General features: G+C 44.0%; 2 protein-coding genes across 3 annotated transcripts in view; one reads left to right on the top strand and one right to left on the bottom strand.

Moving 5' to 3' along the window:
- The window catches only part of LOC144156152 (R3H and coiled-coil domain-containing protein 1), a 20,819-nt gene extending 10,476 nt beyond the window's left edge, over positions 1–10,343 (top strand). For both annotated transcript variants that reach the window (XM_077687988.1, XM_077687991.1), the window contains one exon: positions 6,336–10,343. In XM_077687988.1, coding sequence (XP_077544114.1) covers positions 6,336–6,394 — 59 coding nt within the window. In that variant the 3' untranslated portion in view covers positions 6,395–10,343. The remainder of the gene's footprint in view (positions 1–6,335) is intronic.
- On the bottom strand, positions 6,416–20,081 carry LOC144156153 (palmitoyltransferase ZDHHC16). The gene is made up of 7 exons (XM_077687992.1): positions 19,612–20,081; positions 19,330–19,521; positions 18,861–18,978; positions 17,966–18,189; positions 14,346–14,546; positions 13,364–13,434; positions 6,416–6,555 (listed from the first exon to the last, which is right to left on the bottom strand). Exons 1-7 carry the CDS (start codon positions 19,813–19,815, stop codon positions 6,468–6,470), a joined length of 1,098 nt encoding a protein of 365 aa, XP_077544118.1. The 5' UTR covers positions 19,816–20,081; the 3' UTR covers positions 6,416–6,467.

Genomic DNA, 20,081 nt, shown 5'->3' with positions numbered 1-20,081 from the left:
AAATAGGCAGTGGGACAAATGAGCCCCACTTGAGCAAAGTGACCCAACTGGACAGTGGGACATATGGGTCCCACTTTTTTCTCAGCAATGAAACACTTCTTAACTTTTGGATTTGTTTTGTTATAATGAAGAAGTGATAAATAGCTAACCTAGAATGTTTTCAACACGACAACATCTGTTTCCTTGTGTCCATCAAAGGGTTAACAATCTGTAGAGAGTAATAGCATTACAAATGTTCTGCCTTCATTTGTATTGTTCCAATGTAATCTCACGAAAATACACAATTGAAGGCCTTGGAGATCAGGATGGCACTCTTGGAACTTTTCAAAAAAGTGTGTGTGAAAAGGAATATCCTGTACCCCCATTTACTCGTTCAAGCTAATGTCATAAAGTAAGTAAGGGCAATTAAAATGAGTTCCCAGCAGTGTTTATTTTTTTAATCATGTGACGGACCAGCTGTGTTCAGTCATCTGTTTCGAGCTAGGACTGTCATTTTTCTCCACTTTGTCCTTCAACCGTTTTGAAAATGGCGCCATCCAGCGGCACGTTGCCATGCTCACTTGTTCTGGAGATGACTTTGCATTTGATGGGAAAGTGAGAATTTTTTATTGTCTTGAAAGGAAGTTGGGGTAATATCACTCTGGCTACCAGTGCACTGGTTACAAAGCAATACTAGTAACTCTTTTCACTCTGGTAACAAAGCTTGGCTTTGTTACCAGAGTGAAACACCTACCAGTGGAACTAGAGGCCTTTTTATTGCCTTGAGAGAGGGGTTGAGGCTGCAATCAATCTGGTAACAAAGGAAGTTTAAGAGACAGCAAAAAGCAATAGACACTGCAAATATCTAAGCCTTGTAAGAAATGGTGTGCGTTTATCCCTTTATTTTCGTCGAACATCTTGATACCATGTGAACAATACGTGCACTTCTGGCACTGGCAGTCACAGCACACATCATACGAGGTGCTGTAATAAATGTTTTTTAACAGACCCAGGCAGCTTCAAAATGAAACCATGAAATAAATTTGCATTTATGTTAGTCATGTAATCAAAATCAATTTGTCCAGGCAGGTCATTTAAGCCAGTAAAATCTCTATTTTACGAACAGCGCAGAGTAACGGCGGCCAGCTAATAGCAGTGTGGTGCACTTCCCTTTTAAATACAGTCGACATCCGATTTTTTGGGCTCTCTAGGGACCGTGAAAATGTCTGCAAAATTGGGGAAGTTCGAACAAAGGCATGCAGAAAACACCACTGCATTGGTATTAATCAGGTGTGAATGGCCAGGATTGCAGTTGCAAAAGAAAAGCCGATCTTAATGGGTACCTACTGAGCACAAAACATCACCACAGAAAAAATAAATTTTAAGAGGAAGGACCACATGACAGTTATCGTGTCATGCGATGCTTCCGTGCAACTAAGGGGGGGTTCGCACAAAGGAGAAAACTTATTCTCTCCCTCCCGTGCCGCGTATTACGTCATGGCACGTCACATTTCCCTGCGTATACGTGGTATTCAGTGAAAAGTTTAACTGTCAATTTCTTCGCTTGGCAACACTGAAAGGGCTATAGACATGGCTGAAGCCATAGAGTTTCTCATTAACTCACCTAGAGTGGAATCTGGCGCTAGCGTCAACGTGATTCGGCGGAGGCGCTCTACGCCTCCATGAGTGCCGCCATAGTGTGTAGTTCGGCCGGAAGTTCGGCGTGGCTTGGCCGGCAACGACTTTGTGGCTACGCAAATTGAGTTTTTGTTTAAAAAATTGCTGCCAAAAGTGCCGCTGTTAACAAATTTTATTTTGTATAAGACACCGTGTTAGAGGGCTTATGTTTCCAAACAAATTTGGGTGTTACAAAGAAAAAAAAAGCAGAAGTGCTGCCTTTGTCTCACGCCACCAGATACAGCGGGCCGTCCCGGATTTATTTTTAAATTATTACATACTCTAAACTGGGTGAGCTTTTCTTTGATTTTTTTCTAATATTTTGCTGAAAAAAATGTTTAGATTGTCTGAAACTGTGCTCTTGCTTCCTCTCAATACAGTATTATTATCGTATGCTACGCGTTTCAGCAGGCGGTCGTGGGCAGAACAAATGCAACGTAGAGATACAGGAATGATGGAATCGCGTCGTATTTATTTGCTTTGTCCAAGCAGATTTAAATAAACTTAGAGGCGATGCCTATTACCGCAAGTAAGTCTTCAAGCACGCGCGATGAAATTGCATGAATGCGTTAAATGGCAAATAAATCCTGGCTTGTCGAGTAGCTATGTGTTGTCTCATTGCGCTTGGCCAAGGCAGTGAATGCTTCAAGGGGTAAGTAAACGCAGCGGCGGCGACGAGCGATGCGAAAATCGTAACTGAATGTGTGCAGAAAACGGATAGTGTGGGCTAACATAGCTTATTTAGTGGCTGTAGTGTGCGCGGTGGCGGCAAGCGGTATGAACAGGCCGCTGGGACGTTCGCTCGCTTTTTGCTGGCCAGAAGCAGCCCACAAGCGAGCGGCAGCGGCGATACAGTGAACTGTGGCGACGAGCGACGACTACAGAGGACATTGGCGGCAGTGTATTAATTTTTTTTCGCTTGTCGCTGTCACCCAGTACTCTCTGCTGTTGTACCTTTTGAGTTACGTTTTCGGCGTCGCTTGTCGCCGTCACTGCATGTGGTCACCCCTTCATCGTAAGAAACTCGCCGCTAACGCGAGCACATGCGTTAAGTGATAATCACGCTGTTATTTAGACATATCTGTGATAGCCATTGAATGCCAGAAATTGGCATCCCGAAAACGGAAACGCACACCGAAAACAGAACTAACAAGCACGTCAGAGCCGAGAAGCCTAATCCATAGTCCTTTGTACTAGCCACTGGCTGCCAATCCGATTCGCACACTACCCACAATTCCCATGTCGGCGTGCGATCGCAGCGACACTTTCCGCTCTAGGTAATATTGAGAAACTCTATGGCTGAAGCGCCACGGACGTGGCGCGGCTTGTGCCACTGCGGCCACACGCCGAAGAAAAAAATTACGCCGGCACGCGTCGTCTGCTCTGTTTCAACCCGATTCTCAACGGTGGTGTCAACAGAGTTGTTGTTAATCGCACTCATATTGGAGTCGAGGAATTACTTTGCGTTCAGCGGGCTAGAGCTTGAAATTTCCAACCCATATCATGTGCTTAGCACGGACAAGTACCGCCATTTTGCGGAGCCCGACGTAGCCAGTGCTGTTGGAATCAGGGATGGTTTGTCCGGGCTATACAGATAATGCGCGCCTCGTCGAAGGATCCTTCACTGTTGGTGGAATGCTGCTCGCCCATCTGGCAACTCTGCTTCCTTTACTTTAGGTGCCACGCTTTTGTCGGAGTTGCTGCTGATTACGGATGTGGCGAGCCCGCTGGGGCCAAGGTTCTGGCTGGTATGTGGCGGCTGCCGCTGAAGCACCTAGTCAATCCTCTGCCCATCACCGGCAGTGGGAAACGTAACAGAATGTGTCAACAGCAGACCCAAAGAGTGATCTTTATGCCTGGAGCTAAAGAATTGTGCCAACAGTGAAGAAATCCCCACTGAGGCTGCCCCTGGTACCTACGGCACTGCTCCCAAGGGCCCACTGGCCGCACATCTGCTGGCTGCCCTTCATGTTTATCATGAATGCGTGATGTGCGGTCACATGATACACAGTGTGGGGAGGGAGTGGATGGATTTTTTCCTCCGTGTGATTCTTTTTAAGGGAGAGCGGATGAAGAGTGAGAATGGTGTGCGATGAGCTTGGCACCAGGTGGTGCGCGAGAAATACAGTTTGCGGGTGTAGGATAATTTTTTTATTATTAAGAAGTAATCGAAGTTGCAGCGGTGGTCGCTTTGATTATTGTCGTTTTGAACCTTCCGTCATGGTAAAAATAAAAAGTAAGAAAAATTGGACGGCGAATGGTTTTAGCACCCAAAATTTTAGACAACGTTACACATTGGCTCTAGGAGGACATGGGGGTGCCTGGAGGCATCCAAGTCATTGGGCACTACTAAAAAATCTATCATTGCCTGTACCACAAACTGGCCTAAGATTAGTCACCTTGATATTTTGTCTTTCGGGATTGAAGTCTTCAAAGCATGAGACAGCCTGAAATCAGTGTGACCAATAATGTTATGGCACCTGCTTTAGGTTTTACCTAGCCTTTCTAAAAAAACATTGTAACCTTCCAATAGAAAGCTATTGGCACCATTGTACCTTGTAGCCATAGCAACTTTGCTTTGGTTATGTTGTCTGGACACAGAGGAGAGGTATAGAAGTGTTTTATAGCTCCATAGCTTGAATTTCATGTAATAGTGTGGCTTAGTAAGTAAAGTAATGTGCATGCAAGTTATCTCCAGCTTAACTGGAGTGCAGATGTCGCACTTAATACGGATTATTTGTGGTACAAAATGGAATTTACTACCGTGGTTAGAAATTTTTTGTCTCGTGCATTGCACCTGTAAGATCAAAGTTATGTTTACTAAAATTAGAGTGTCATTCCTGGCTATGTGGTCAAGAAATTATCACGCCTTACTAGTGAGCAAATTGCTTAGAAATAATTTTTTACAGCATTTGCTGCCTCCATGAGTGTAAACAAAAACAAGTTTAACTTTACGCTTGTACGGTTATTTTGAGAGTCCTTGCAAACACCCTTGGATGCATTCTGCAGTCTGGCAATATCTTTCATAAAGCATATCATTGAGACTGTTAATAATGTAGTCCCATGTGTAGTTGTTCTGGGGTCCCCAACCGATTATGATTATATAGGGCAGTACTTGCTCTATTGTCCACTGTTTTGCTGTAGGAATTTTCGTGTGCTTCAATGAACTAGCCGAGCTTCTTTAGCACAATCGTCAGTGATGTGCTGCGTGGATTCTTTTTCTCCTCTGTGTGCGACTTTTGTGGCCAGATTGCTATGACAACTCATATTCCTTACTGAACAGTGTGATCCTTGTTTGTAGTGACTGCTTTTCTCAAGTCAGCTCGTGGACTTCTTAGAAGGTACTGAGTGTCTGTAGAAATGCAGAAAGTATTGGCAAAAAAATGCTGCCTAAAACTGGCATTCCAAGTTTCACAACTTAGTAAAAAGAAATGGTTCTTGTCAAACAGTTGCTATAGTACAATCACTGCGTTGTGATGCCCATAGTGAACCGAAGTGGAAGTAGCTCCAACAGAAATGGCAGCCTCAAAGCAACAGTGATAAAAAAGAGTTTGGCACCAGAGTGAAAAGAGCTTGCATCACACTTGACCAGAATTGACCAGAATTGCTTTATTTTCAAGCTTCTTAATAATGCAAAATTTGCATTGGGCAGCATTACTACTGACAAGATTCAAAAGGCATGGAAAATTCGAAAACAGCATGTTTTGCACATGGGTTGGCATGCATAGGAAAATAGTGTGGCACCACAAGTTTCTTCCTAGCTAAAGGCCAACTGCATTCAAATTTCACCTCGGGCAGATTTACTTTGAACATACAGTACGTACCACCAAACCAGCAGGGACATGGCTGGTAGCCCCGTGAAATGCGTTGTAATTAATTAGAAATGTTTAAAATGGCACCGTTGCAGGTGACGCTGCACCTGCCGGCAAATTGCGCAAGCAGCCATGAAGTGAAAGTGACATTGCGGCCGGCCGGGTGGTTGTTCTTTCAGCCAGCCAGGAGAACCGGCTGAGTTCTCACTGGGTGTGCTTCTCCTAGGGCTGCTGTGAGGGCGAAGCGTTCCGCACAGGTTTGCTCCAGCCATCCGGCCACGTGGCTGTAATGGCCGCACTGTTCTCAATTGTGGTTCAAAATCACGATCGGCAATTTTTTATTGTTGTCTGCGCTGTGGATACGCGTATTTCAGCTGCCATATTTTGTATCTTGCAGTCTTTTTAGGCAGACTATACGGAAATAGGGTTTCCAAGAGGTCGAAATTTTGGGTGCAGTTGGCCTTTAAGAGGGGAATTGAGTTGTTGAGTTGTTGGCACTACTGGCAACACCATCGCAGCCTCCACTAACAGCTAAAACAATTATGGAACAATACAGGATGACTACTTCCGCCACAGCGCTTCAAGCAGAGCGGTATGTATGAAAGAAGGCACAGTTTGACTTGCATTTCACCCACCCTTGCTCAGAGGGCAAGCAGTGGCTGCCCTTATCTCCTTGCGGTTTGTTAGATAGAGTGGGGTCCTCGATTTACAGTTTCGGACTCGAGTAGTCCGAGGATTCTTTACACCGTAGGGACATATGGGGAAAATAAGTCGGCGGTGAATCCGAGACTGTACATTGAAGAGCCCCAGTAATGGCACAGATGAGGGCAACACTCAGCGCTCCATCCTACCCGACTTGCCTTGCAGGAAAGAGGAGGAGCGCGGCCAAGCAGCGCGCTGACGCGTGGAACGGGGACGTGTCGTGACCCGGCTTGGATGTGGCATCGTCGAAAGGTGTTGCTGGTGACTCGTGACGCCCACTGGAAGCCACCTGCGGCGTCACCGTTTCTCGTTGTAGACAGTGGTCCACGTGAGCCCATCGCCTTCGGGTGGATGTGCCGACGGCAGGAGCAGGTGCCTCCACGTCCTGTGTGAAGGGGAGAGAGTCCAGGGCGGTCCAGAGTGCTCGGTTATCCATCCAAACGCGCAAATTGGCTCTGCTCGGTCTCATTTTTCGTGGCGCCCAATTTCTTGTTGGTTGAGAGTTATTTACACTTGTTACCTTGTTTGCAGCAACTTGAAAGCGAACACTGACTTGCCGGTACTGCCATGTTAGGTGTGTGTTAATATAAGTATAGGGAAAAACATGGGAAGTATTCGGACGCAGCACAATTGTGACGTGTCCACTTCTGCTTCAATTGTTTCACAAGGAATTGGGTTAGGCTTGTTGTAACATACTGAAGACATACAAGACTTTTATGCATTTTTAACAGAAAGCTTGTTGTAACATACTGAAGACATACAAGACTTTTATGCATTTCTAACAGAAAACCTAGGACAAAGTTTGTGAAAGGTGAACCAGGAGTTTCACTTCTTCAACCGGTTACTTGTTTGAATAAAGTGTGCTGCAAATCATGGCTGATGCTGCGCTTAATTCTGTTAGTGGAAGGGAACAAGGATCATTTCATTTGTTCTTAAGTATGGAACTAGTGCTCCTTACTGCATGATGGTCTCTTGTTTGCCTGTTTACGAGTGCTAAAAGGAAGCTCAAACATAGCCCCCCGGGGCTCCCTTCCGTTGTACCTCTGTCCTACAGTGTATTCCAAAACAGCAACAAAAACTGGTCATAAAGGAATGTAATACTCGCTTGTGTGCCCGTTGGCCTGCACTGGTAAGGGAGGGAAGTGTGTCTGTTGCTGTTCAAAATGGAAGCAGTTCCTCATATTTTCCAGGTCTGATTGTTTTGATCTTATCACCAAGTGTCCATGGCACTCACTTTTCTGACATCGTGCTCAGCGCGGAAAAATAAAAGCAGAATTTCATGTGTCATTATTTGATCGCGTCTGAAAAACCAGGCGCTGGTGGGAAAGTCCAAGAGATGAGCCGAGGAAAAAGTGTATAAAAATAAGAGGAGGAGGAGGAGGCACTAGTGAATGCGAACTGGCTGGCTGTGAGAAGGAGAAATGAGATGAACGACAGTCCAAGGTGGCAAAGGAAGAAAAGGTGGAAAGAAAATGATGAGACGGAGCGGTATGGAGAGCAGCGTGAAAGGTACTGCGAGCAGAGAAATGGGGCCGTGTGGCGGACAAAGCAGTGAAGCGGGAAAATGCGTGCTTCGTTGCCGGAAGAAATTTGCAGTGACAGGGCAACAGAAGTGATGTGAAAGGTGGGAACAAAGCTGGTTTCTCTCCCATTCACCGCGGTTAATTTTGGGTGAGCTGCTATACGAAGTGGACTGTGTGTACTCTTGCGTTGCATGATTGGCATTTTAGATGCATTGTTTCTAGAAAGAGCTTGCCAGGACTGCGGTGATCCATTGCAAGAAGTGGGGGAAGCATAATTGGGGGTTCTGTTGCATCTCGCACCATTTACTATCGACGTTAGTAGAAAGAACAAACACATCTGCGGTCTCTTGTTAGACTACTTTTTTTAAAATGACACAACTTGCAAAAATTACGAAACTGACTACCTCACTTCAAAAGCACATTGTTTAAAGTTTTTTTTTTTTTTTTGTCTTGGTCCACTAGTGCAATAAAATGTTTGCAAGGGTGAATACATGAGCTAGCATTGCTCCCTGTGGCAGTGATACCTGCAAAGGCCACCGGCAAAAGTGCACGGTAATTATTGCGGCTGACTCTGCAACAAAATTACCATTACACATACCAATCAGTTGCACGGTAGTGTTCACGCCTTCATTTAGATAGCACGTTTGGATGGTTATCTTACTTGTCACTTGTGACACTTCTCCTTCAGTCACAAAGATTAAAGGGGAACAATAGCGAAAAAAAAAAAAGGAATGATTTACTTCTAAGCAAACAATGCATCGTTTGTCTTCGAACAAGAGCCCAAAGAACTTGAAGGGTCCGACCTCTCAGTTCAAACAAAATTGAGCCTTTAGTGCGCCTTTAAGGTTTAACTGTCCCTCAAATTTTTATGAGAAGCTTCAAGCATGGCTGTGTGGAAATGTCAAATTTTGGCACAGAGCATTATAAAGTGACTACAAATGACCCATCTTGCAAGAGCCATGCTTGCATTGCATTGATGTGTACCTAGAGTTTGGTTTATGTTAGTGACTTCATTGATTTGATGGGGGTGCTCCAAGTTTCTGGAAACTGTTCAGTTGAAATAATAACTGTAGAACATGGAATGCGTTCAGACATTGCCTGTAACTGGACTAATAGTTCTGCTGTGAGCAGCAAAGCAATGTTTTAAAGATTTTTGCATATAGCCAGGGAGTTGCTGTATTGTTTACATCAGTTTTATGCTTAGTGCTTGGTTTTTCCTCTAAGCAAAAATTTACAAATGCAGTTTGAAAGTACAGTTCTGAAGGAGCAACTTTGTTGCTAACTAGGCTATCCCAGAAACCTGCATTTTTGCGCCACTATGCAACATTTCAATCTTTAATCCGCAAAGGCAGAGGCTATTAACTGCATTTAGGTGTGCCTAATGGTGTTTTGCTATCTACAGGTGTTTTGATGCAAAAGTACTTTGTCTCATGGAACAGAAAGCAAAAAATAAGCAAATGCGTCACTATCTGACCACCACCCCTTCCCTGGGCTTGCTTAATTAAGGTTGCTTTCCACAGCCCACTTTAAAGAAGTGCTCTGTAGATGGCTACTCTGGCAGTGATATGGTAATTACATTGAGGTATGGGTGCCCTTTCAGTGCCACATGTCGTTGCACAAATGCGGTATTTAATGACCGTCATTTTAAAACAACAAGAAGTCACGATTTCTAATACATAGAAACCTAAGAGAGGAGTATGATGCGGGAAAATCGCTGTGATTTGTGTTCCAATACAAGCATTTTAATTGCATGTCCTTTGTCCTCCAAGTCATTTTTATAACTGCAGGGTGTTGCTTGAATTATAATTAAGGAGCCAATGTGGACGCGATAAAACTTTGCTTTATTGGAAAGAACAGACCCCTCACTGAGGGATTGGTGTTAAAGGGGTGGATTTCAAATTGCCACGCTTTCCCCACCCTACTATGATATGCCAGGTGTGCTTGGTGAGCAGGCATAAGCGGGCCGTTAATACGGCACAGCCGTGGGTTTTGTTTTTGCATGTGGAGGACGCCTACACCCTCTGAGAAAAAATGAGCAGCATGATTCGTGCATAGTCCTTTTCATCTCAAATGCTGTTGTGCTGTTACGAGAGCCACTCGGAGATGGGAAGTGTCCTCGGCACTTGTGTTCACCTCAGAATCGTACTGATTTCCCTTGCATATCTGCACTGTAGCCTTTTCTTAAAATAGCCTTATCCATGCAAAATGACACATTAATTTGGGCCCCCTGGGGATCTCAAACATGCACCGTTATTTCAACACACGGGCGTTTCCGCTTTTCGCCTCCTTCAGAAAAGCAGCCACCACGGCCGGGATCAATCCCGCACCCTTGGGCTCAGCAGCACAATCAATGCCTTAGCTACTGAGCCGCCATAGCTTGTCATCAGTAGGGTTGCCACCTGCCCGGTTTTGGACCGGCCCGATCGGTTTTTTTAAACAGCGGGCCGGTTTCCGGTCCATACTTAAAATTAGCCGTCATTGGTCAGGTTTTTGGCCCTCGTGTCGTGATTATGTCCGTTTTGGCGTTTTATAAGCGTTAATTCAACAACGAAGACGATAAATATGTGTCGACAAGCTGTGCAAAGATACGCGAGCAGAGAAAATACGCGGGCAAGCGCGCTGCCTGAGATGGAGGGGGACCAAAGGGAGGTTCCTACAAAACAACGAAATTCTGCCGCTGCGGTCAGCGATTGCGGTTAATTTTCAGTGACGCTCACACAGAGCAATAACCACGCTCTCAGTCACTTCAAGTACAAACGTTATGTTGATTTCTCTCGAAGAAAACGCTACAATAAATGGCACTGCATGTCAGAAACATGGAGTTTTTTTTTTTTTTTTTTCAGGGCAAATTAAACATATTCTTCCCCCCTCCCCCTCGCGAGGGCCTTTTTTTTTGTTTTGTTTTTTCGGGGAAAGGTGGCAACCCTAGTCATCAGGCAGTCGCACAAGTTAGTCTTGCATCCCCAAAGTAGCTGGCAAGTTGCCACCCTTTCCTTTGTTTTTCTTGTTATATGATTGATTTTTTCCTTGTTATATGACTGAAGTTTGGTTTAGAAATTGACGCGAGTGTTCTTTCCGTGGGGCAATTTCTTGAATTGAGCAAAGTTGCATTTGTGTTCATGGCCCCTTTGGAGATTAAAAAAATGTATGGTGAACTGTTTGGCAGGTGTGAGTTGCTAAGTGTAAACATTCGGCAGAGTGCAACACTTGGGCCTAACTCTGGCCACGGTTCCCTACTGTAGTCTGTCAGCCAACTTTACTGCGCTTTAAATTAGAGCACAACTACCCCACAATATATTGTGGTCCAAATCCAGCCAATCCAGACTGGAATGCCTTGAGGACATTCCTTATACTGGTAGCGCATGCCACACTATATAATCTAGATAAGAAATGCATCGCACTTGACTTTGGTGTGGTGTAGTGGTATGGTATGTGTGATTTGACTGGAAAATGAGCTTAACGGATCGGCATTTGATGTCACTTGTGGTCCACTGTGAATCCTGCATCCCTTTTGTCTCAGTTGAGGTGTGCGTTGTCCGGCTGTGGGCCACACAGGTGGTTCAGTGGAAGGTGAGCAAGTGAGGCTTCACCACTGCCCCCACGAAATTCTTGACTACTAGAATGTTTGGGGGTTCTTGGCAACTCCCGGCTCTTGATGGTGGCGTTTGGGACGCTGCAGGTGCATTCCACTGATGCCACGTTCGCGCTGCTGTCAGATATGTGACCTAGGAAGCCAAGCAGCGCTTGACTGCTTACCTTAGCTTCATCTCACCTTATGTTGTCACCACAATTGTTCCATTATTCATCCATTATTCACTGCAACATGTTCTACAAAACGGACTTCATGCTACCTGGGTTAAACAATGCCCAACGTGTGATCTGTATCTTGTGTGAGCGTTCCTCATGGAGATCGCTGCCATTTTTTTTAATCACTTCATCACATAATCCTGACATATTTTGCATCAATGTTTGCTCACGTCTTCTATTTATTTAATGTATCCTTCTGTCCTCTTTTCTTTTGAATGCGATGTGTTTTCTTCTTGTGATGCAAAATTATTAAAGTGCTGTGTTTTTGTCCTGACAGAGCTTATTTCCTTCTTTAACACTATGAACATGCGCCAATATAGATAGCTGCTTTTGTTATCACCCAAGAATCACTTGTCAGTGCTTCTATGCGGACCCTGAATTGCATAGTATTAATTCGGATTCTGCAAAGGTAAAACCACGCCGTTTCTGTCAACGAGGTAAAAATTTGGGCTGGTTGGTACATATTCAAGGACAGCCAAACAGCAGAGAACGGAACAAGGAAGAACAACGCTTCATCCTTGTTCTTCCTTGTCCCGTTTTTTTCGCTGTTTTGCTGTCTTTGAACCTGTTTTTCTTTCAATGTTCCAACTCCTCATTTTAGGCTTGAAATGGTAAAGGAAATGCATTACGGTACAGCTTTCAAAACGGAAAAAATTTCACTCCTGTTGTGCAAAGTCCCTGCTTATTATACCTTCAAATGGTAAAACAAAGCCAGCTTTGAAAAACTGGACAATCCAACTACTACGAGTAGATTACGCGGTATAGAAAGACAGAACTCTGTGGTAGAAGGAAAAGACAGTGAGCACATAAATCGTAAATTCTACGACATGAGGGCATATTAACGCAACAGAATTAATTGTCTTAGATTGCAAAAAAAAAATTAAAACAAGGCCTTGCTGAAACCTGAGTCATTTTGCAAAAATGAACCATAAAATGTGACCTGAATGCAATAAAGGCAGCAGTTTCTGTGAAATACTTTATGCGCACACTTCCAAATAAACCATGCTTGTCAGGTTCCAGTGTCGTCCCACCCATGTACTTGCTTTATTTCTGCCCAGGTTGCTTTTCATCAAGAAGAGCTTTCTTGTACGTAGTTGGCATCTCTCTATTGTGAAAGCACTGCGCTGCTTAGCACCTTTTTTTGACCTTCAGTTTTGTTTTGAACAGGAGTGCACCTTCACTGCTTTTTTCCATCACTCCTTTACCAGAGTCAATATCTCCTTTACATTTGTAAAGGGTCTTGACAACTTTCTGCTACAGCAACTGTTGCCAAGTTTTAAAAGAAAAACGATAACACCTTCGTACCAAAACAGAAGCACCTTGGTTCATGGTGCCACCAAAGTTAATGGCGCAATACATGGCACTGGGAAGGAACTCTCAGTAATAAAGAACGCTATGTCCTGGCACAGAAGCTTTTTTTTTTTATGTGAATTTGGCATGCTGTGTAACACGTCCGGTAGCACCTTGATAATGTGAGTATGATATCTTGAGTGTTTATGCAGCGCAGTACTTTTTTTTTTGTTCCTTTTTGCCACAATTTCATGTAAATGTTATTTGAAAGGTTTTGTTAAGCTTTTTATTAGTGCTTAGCCCTGTTAGATGGTGCTAACCTTGCAAAAGTGCACAAAATTTAAATGACACTGCCACTTGGCTGCATTAGACACGCCACTATTCCTTCATTTACCTGTATATTAGTAAATCTGATGAAAAAAATTGGTTCACTGAATGTGACCTGACACAGGGCATTGCTTGCTGCTTTCTGTAAAAACCACATCAGCGCAATATTAGCATTGCACTAAACTATCATTTGTGTGGGCCAGGCACAGACAACAAGCAGGGTGCGATGACAAGCAAGGTGCTTACCGGCCATTATTAAGTCCCAGAAAGAGTCTCCAGTTCTTCCGGGCTCCGAAATCGTACGGATTCCGGTAGACCTGCAACGATGCAAGAGCACAGCTACCTTAAGTGCTTGCTGTCGGACACACACACAAAAGAAGCACAAATTGTTTTTTTGTTTTACTCCTGAAGGCTAGCAAGGGTAAAAAACATGGCAGGTACAGGTGTGTGCAGCACTTACATGGCTAAAAAGCGGGAGTGAATTTTTATAGGCCCACCACATATTATCATGCCTTGACCATTAATTCTTCAGCAATGCTAGGTCAGACGCCCCATGAGAAATGCAACTAAAAAAGGAAAACCTGCACAACCACTGCTGATGCTGTTGCAAGTACGAAACTTGCTACACCCTTTTTTATCACACCTATATTATTGCAAACTGCTGTGCAGTCAACCTTCCTCTTCTCCTGCCAATTGTACTGTCATGTGAGGAATGGCGAACGCTGTAAAGTGGACACCTTACATGGTTCTTTTGCAGGTTACTTATGCTGCTTTAATTTGCGATGCAGTATCCTCACTTGAGGAAGAGGCAAATACACCAACCAAGGGCTTTTATTAAAAGCGGTGCCAACATTTTGGAGCCTCCTCGGCTCCTTCATCAGGTGTGACTGTTTTTGACCACAAATAGCACTTATATAAGGTAGCTTCTTTTTTCTTCCTTTCTTTTTAAAATTATTCTACTTTGTACAACTTCTGCTTGTGGTTGAACACAGTCACTTGTCCTCAAGTTTAACCCAACCAGGCAGAGTTCTGCCGAAGATGTTTGCATTCAAGTATCCTCACTTGGTACATTGTAAATTCCAATCCCTCCTTGCCACCAAAACACTATCAACGATGCTCCTGTTGTGTCCTCTTAGATCAGTGCAACCCTGTCACTTTAGGAGCCGAGAGGAGGCCCCGAAAGAGTGGCACATCTGAAGAAACACATAGGGGGTGCGATGGCACTTACAATCCCTTCTTTGCCCAGGCGTATGCGCTCCGTTTTGTTGATGTGAGCCTCAATGCTAGTTTCACCATGTGTGATGAGTCGAGCGTGCCACATGGTGAGGGCTCCCAGAGCGAAAAAAATTCCAATGCAGATGAACACCGTGAATGTGACGTAATATTTCCTCACAAAGTCCTGCTTCACCATGCTGGTAGCAGTGGCATTCTGCAAAAGAAATATTGCATCCATGTTTGGGTTTGCACAGCGTAACTGATCAGCAAATGCAAGTTTATGACATCGGCCACTGCCAGAATACATATTGAAGAACATATCTACACACACAGAATGTATTTCTTGTGTAAGCTAATGTTCATTGCAGAGATTCAATCCCAGTGCTATGCTTCACACGCTTCTTGCTATAGAGGTCTGAAGGCAAGACTGTAGGTCGTATCATTTAACACTGGAACAAGGTTCAACATTTGGTGTGTGCAGAGCCAGGGAGCTGAAGAAAATTGTCAAACATGGTGGTTAGTTTTAGAACTTGTTGGGCATGCTGAGAGAGCCAAAGGTGAAGCACAAACTCAAAATGAGCACAACAGCTGAAGGAGCTCTATAGTGGAATAAAAAGACGACAGGATGAGCTCGTCCTGTCTGAGTGTGTACTCTGCTCTGCCTTTGGCTCTCTTAATCACGCTGGTTAGTTTTGGTGAATCATGCATCTTATAGTTATATCCCACACACCAAATAAATCATAGTTGGGCTCAGAATGAGGAAACTTAAGCACTGTGTACAAGGACAGCCCATTTGGACTGTCAGTGTTGTGTAGAATAAGGATGCTATGTGCAGCCTGAGTTTACACCATCAGAGACCGCATGCAGAAATGATGGCAGTAATTTTTGCGGTGCTGGGTGTGTATACCAATGACGTGCTAAAAGCATACAACTTGCACCTGACATTAAAATGAGAAACAATTGGGCACCGGTAAGCACCGTGCTCACACTGTTGCCTCTGGCACACAGCACTTTTGAAGGACTGAATACCACTCTTAGGTGAAAAATATCAGCATGAATAAACCACAGGGTTATATAGATGGCAAAGAAGGGAGCTCTCCATGTCCCGAAATGTTTCGATGCATTTTTCATTGTGAAATCAAATCAAACCAAGCAGTTTATTTTTGACATTTGGGTGTTTGCGGTCCTCCAGGCAAAAAAGTGGCCAGAGACCACTTGAAAGGTGCCTGACGGCCCACTTGCATAGTAGCTGCATCAGCAGTGAAGCTTCAACCTTATCTGTATTAAACCGTCTTTATACTAGTGCAAATTAGTCATACAACAGACATTACCAGACAAAAAAAAATTTCATTTTGCTAGCTATTTGGAGAATTGCCCAAAGTTAATGAGCTTTCCTGGTACACTTTCCAGTTAAGCATTTTGTGGGCAATGGTAAACAAGATTCAGTGATTTTACAAGGATGAAACAACGCCATAATTATTTCCGATAAACAAGCTATTAACCCCACAGCGCCCAATGTATCAAATTTGACAAATTTGATACGCGGTGTTTGAGATGCCAGAAAGTGACGATAAATCATGTTCAGCTAAGACCAAAGCCCACAGTATCTTTTTTGATACCCTGACGAAGTTTTCTTGTGTGAGTAGTTAGAAAGGCGCTGGCGGGGGCCTGCTGGCAGCTCGAGAAAAATGACGGCAACCAGGAGCTCACACAGTGGCACTCCACTGGCATAATTTTACTCGAAAAACAGTGAGCATATTACTCTTCCGTCCTAAATTTTTGGCCATTTTCTTTTTCAGAAATTGTTGCGAGACCAAAATATTCTCTTGGTTGTCATGTTTGAGGCCCGCACACTTTTTAGTGTTGCTTCAAATTTTCGTGTATCATATTTGATACAGTGGGCTTCCATTGATGGCACAATTTTCGTATCGCTTTTGGTATGCTTTACAATACAGCTTTCAAGCATAAACATTTTACCTGTTTGCTATTCTTTAATTTTTTAAGGCCTGAAGTTAGGAACATCTTGAGCATCGTCACTGGCGACGATGTCAGCGATGTTAAGGACCCGTTGGAAAGCGACTATGAAGGTTACATTCCACTAGCTGTCCCGAACCGAACCCCTCCGAGACCAGCGATGATGACTGTGCAGATAACAAATGGTGAATGGAATAGCTCAAAAGCAGTCGTACAAACAGCCCATCCTACAGGTGAAACAGTATGACTGCAAAGCCAAAATCCACATTGACGTCCCCTTCTCTGCAACTGTTCGTGTGTACAACAATTTTATGCGGGGATTGACCAGCGTAACTATCAGGGGTCGCTGTCCAAGTACACCATTTGCTCCATGCAGTGGTACATGTATCTCACAAACCATGCCATGTTCATCTGCGTCGTGAATGTGTGGAATGTCCACAGGCGCCAGAGCCATCGGTTGAAGGAGCGGCCACTCAAGCTGAAGACATTCACTGCCAGCATGTCGGAAAGCCTGATCTCTACAGGAAAAGCACCAAGTGGAAGGTCGACCAATCATCCTTCTCCTTCTGTGAAGAGGACGAAGGTCTCGCCCAGACAGCCCAGAGATGACGTTCGAAGAGACGGGGGTTGGGCATCTTCCACTTGTGACAAGCAAGCGACTTCGATGAAGGAGCTGAGTACCAAGCGTTAGCACACTTAGCACAGTTGTGTACGTGAAATGGAATGTCACTCTGCACCTGAACATGCATTGCAACTGCTTCTTCGAATACCACAAGCCAAATTAGTGCAGCTGGCAAGGAGATAGCAGAAGGGCGTACTGTATCATATATACGTTTATTAATTTTTGACTGATTTAAAATTTCATTTTGGTTTTTGCATGAATGAAGTCACATTAGCTTTAAGTAAAGGTACACACGTTTCTGGAATTTTCATTTGCCTGGAAATATGTTTGGGCTTTCTGGGGTTAACAGCTTGTAGAACTCTATGAGACAAAAAAAAAATTTCCTGCCCTATTTGTCGGAATCAGTTGACAAGTACGGTGGGCATAATCTCAAATGTGGAAAATGGCACATCCCAACAGAAGGGGAGTGGGGCGAAGTAAAAAGCAGCAAGAAGTAATGCAGTTGAAACCTGATTTTACAAACTTTCCAGTTTAATCAACAAGTTGAAGATCAAGGCATGAATTGATAATTTCTGGGACATGGGAACACAGTTCAGCGGGAAAATTCTTAAGGAATTCTGTGACATTGAAATCCAATTATATGATATACAAGTTTTCTATTGTATTTTCAGCGAAATATGTGTGCCCAGTGCATTTATTTTCTCAAATTGCACCTGTAGCAAGTGAACACAGCTTCGTTTTTTTCCACACACAGTAAATAGCAAGACAGTGCTTTATTAAGGAAAATGGCACGGCACCCAGAATGAACTCCTAAAACAGGCCTGTCCTAGCTAACAATAGAATATCTGCCCACGATGCTGCAAGTCAAGCTAGTTTTTAATGTACTGTACGCTGCACCAACTGTGCGCAGCGAGTTGAGGTGACAGAATACAAGAGTGGACAACGCCCCTTCCTTTTGCTGCTCCAGTGAGATAGAGTAGAGGGGGTGGAGAAGAAATAAACTGCAACTGCTCAAGGAACAAGAAACGCAGCCTTACATCTGGCGTCTCCTGTAGCAAAATATTTGCCGATGTGTGGAGGTGGTCCGGCTGGGGTGTTGAGCCTGCGAGGCTGACATTTGGCATGGCCAAACTGCCAAAGTACTCTTCGTAGGCAATTTTGTAGCCAAACACCATTAAGTATATGACGCCAAGGAGCACGTAGGCGCAAAACATAAAAAAGTAGCGATGCGTGAAGTGACCAATACAGTTGTTGAGCCAGGCTGTAATGGCACTAAGGAAAAGTTACGTGCAAGAACTGTCTTGACCTTGCCAGCACACTTACTGCATCAAATTCGGATTTAATGAAGCCTCAATATCCAGATGCCCTATGTTTTCATTTTTAGCTTTTTGTCATTGTGCAAATGCGCCCGTCCGGTCGTCTTGTTCCAGCATCACGTATTGCATTCTTTCTTAAACTTTGTCATGGACAAACTATCCCAGCAATGTGTGTGTTTTTTTTTAATTTATGGTTCCTCTAATGCACTTTAGATGAAATACCACTTTTAATGAAAATGTTTGCCGTCCCAATTATTTTGTTATAATGAGCATTTGCCGTATTTGTCTTCAGAGCACAAATTTGTGTTTGCATCATTGTGACAAAACAAAGCTTTTATGGGCATGGTTTTTAGGTTTGCTGAATACTTGAAGTACTATATTTGGGTAATAAAAATTTCAGTACTTCACTACATAAAACTTCGTCTCAAACAGTACAATTGAGTTAACATGATTTTAGTACATAAAAAACAAAAGCACGCCTTGGAACAGGTAATGGGTCATACTTGGTGGAATGCATATTTTATAAGGAGTAATTGTTCTATAACTTCAGATGTTTCAGATCTGTGATACAGCACTGGTTATCGCTATTTATAAACATGTCCTAGAAAAAGGATACGGCAGTGGTGGTCCATTTTCAGGATGCAACGATTGCAAATGCTGCAATGGTGAGTACGAGGGGGCTTGGGGGCTATGCACTTCTTGCATATGGAGACCACCTCTGGCACTAGGGATGCCTTCAAAGAAATGAAGGCAAAATCATTAGCACACAAATACTAGTTCCAGGAATGCGCCACTAGATGTGCCCACAAAAAGCCATAGTACGTGCAAAGTACTGCGGGTGAAACAGAACTACCAGGAAGCAACCAGTTTACATAGCCAGGAGTTCATATTTCAGTAGCGCCACATGTCATACGTTGCCGTCAACGCGGAACAGTTTTGGTGGTTGCGACGCGGGAGTAATAAAAGCCGCCGGATCACACCCGACGTCTATTGTCTTCCGCATCTACATTGAAAACAGCTCCAGCAAAGCTTTAGTCTGCTCTCTGAGAGCTCGAGAGGGGTTATCGCACGCAACGAACGCTTACCGCTGGGGGCGTGCCAGGATTAGTGGTGAGAGCCATCCAGTAATGAAATACGATGTTGATGAGGAGCCAGTGTCCAATGATCAGTGCAACGAAAAGGACGCACTTGTTGTTCTCCCACCAGTAGGGGATGCCGATCGTGTATGCGATGGCTATAACAGTGCAAGCCACTATGGTAATCGTTGTGACAAATATCTGCACGAAAGAGAAACAGACGAACCAAAATAGCGTAATGGAGCAATACGATTTCAACTGCAACCTATGATCAACAGTACACTTGCATACCGGCCCCATGGCTTTAGTGAAGTGATCGACGATCCAGAACAGCGGTTCCATACACGTGTCGCCAACGTAGTAGATGTCGGCGAACTCATTGTAGACTAGGGAGTTGAACACAATTCTTGGGTAAAGCAGCTTATGGCAAAGTCTTGTCCTGAGGCGCTCAGACACCCGCCGAAAGTAACGAATAATTCGCACCATTTTATCCATCGGTTATGTTGGCCGCCCTAAACGAGGTGTCAAATCGGCACGTATTTACTCAGAAAAGCAGACGACTTTCGGCAAGTTACAAACATTCCACCCAAGCTTGACCTCCGACGACGCTACCAAGAACGACCGATCGTAGAGCAAACTAATATCCGTTTTCATAATAGTAAACATGACTCGATACCCCACAATAAGTGGCAACTTCCGCAAATAACTTTCGTGCGACGTGCCGATTGATGCCGATTGAAGCCAGGACTAGATTGGATTGG

This window comes from Haemaphysalis longicornis, unplaced genomic scaffold (assembly GCF_048455015.1).
Source record: "Haemaphysalis longicornis isolate Haplotype H1 unplaced genomic scaffold, Haemaphysalis longicornis Haplotype H1 scaffold_1, whole genome shotgun sequence".
Taxonomy (NCBI): Eukaryota; Metazoa; Arthropoda; class Arachnida; order Ixodida; family Ixodidae; genus Haemaphysalis; species Haemaphysalis longicornis.
This window is presented reverse-complemented; position numbering and strand designations above follow the sequence as displayed.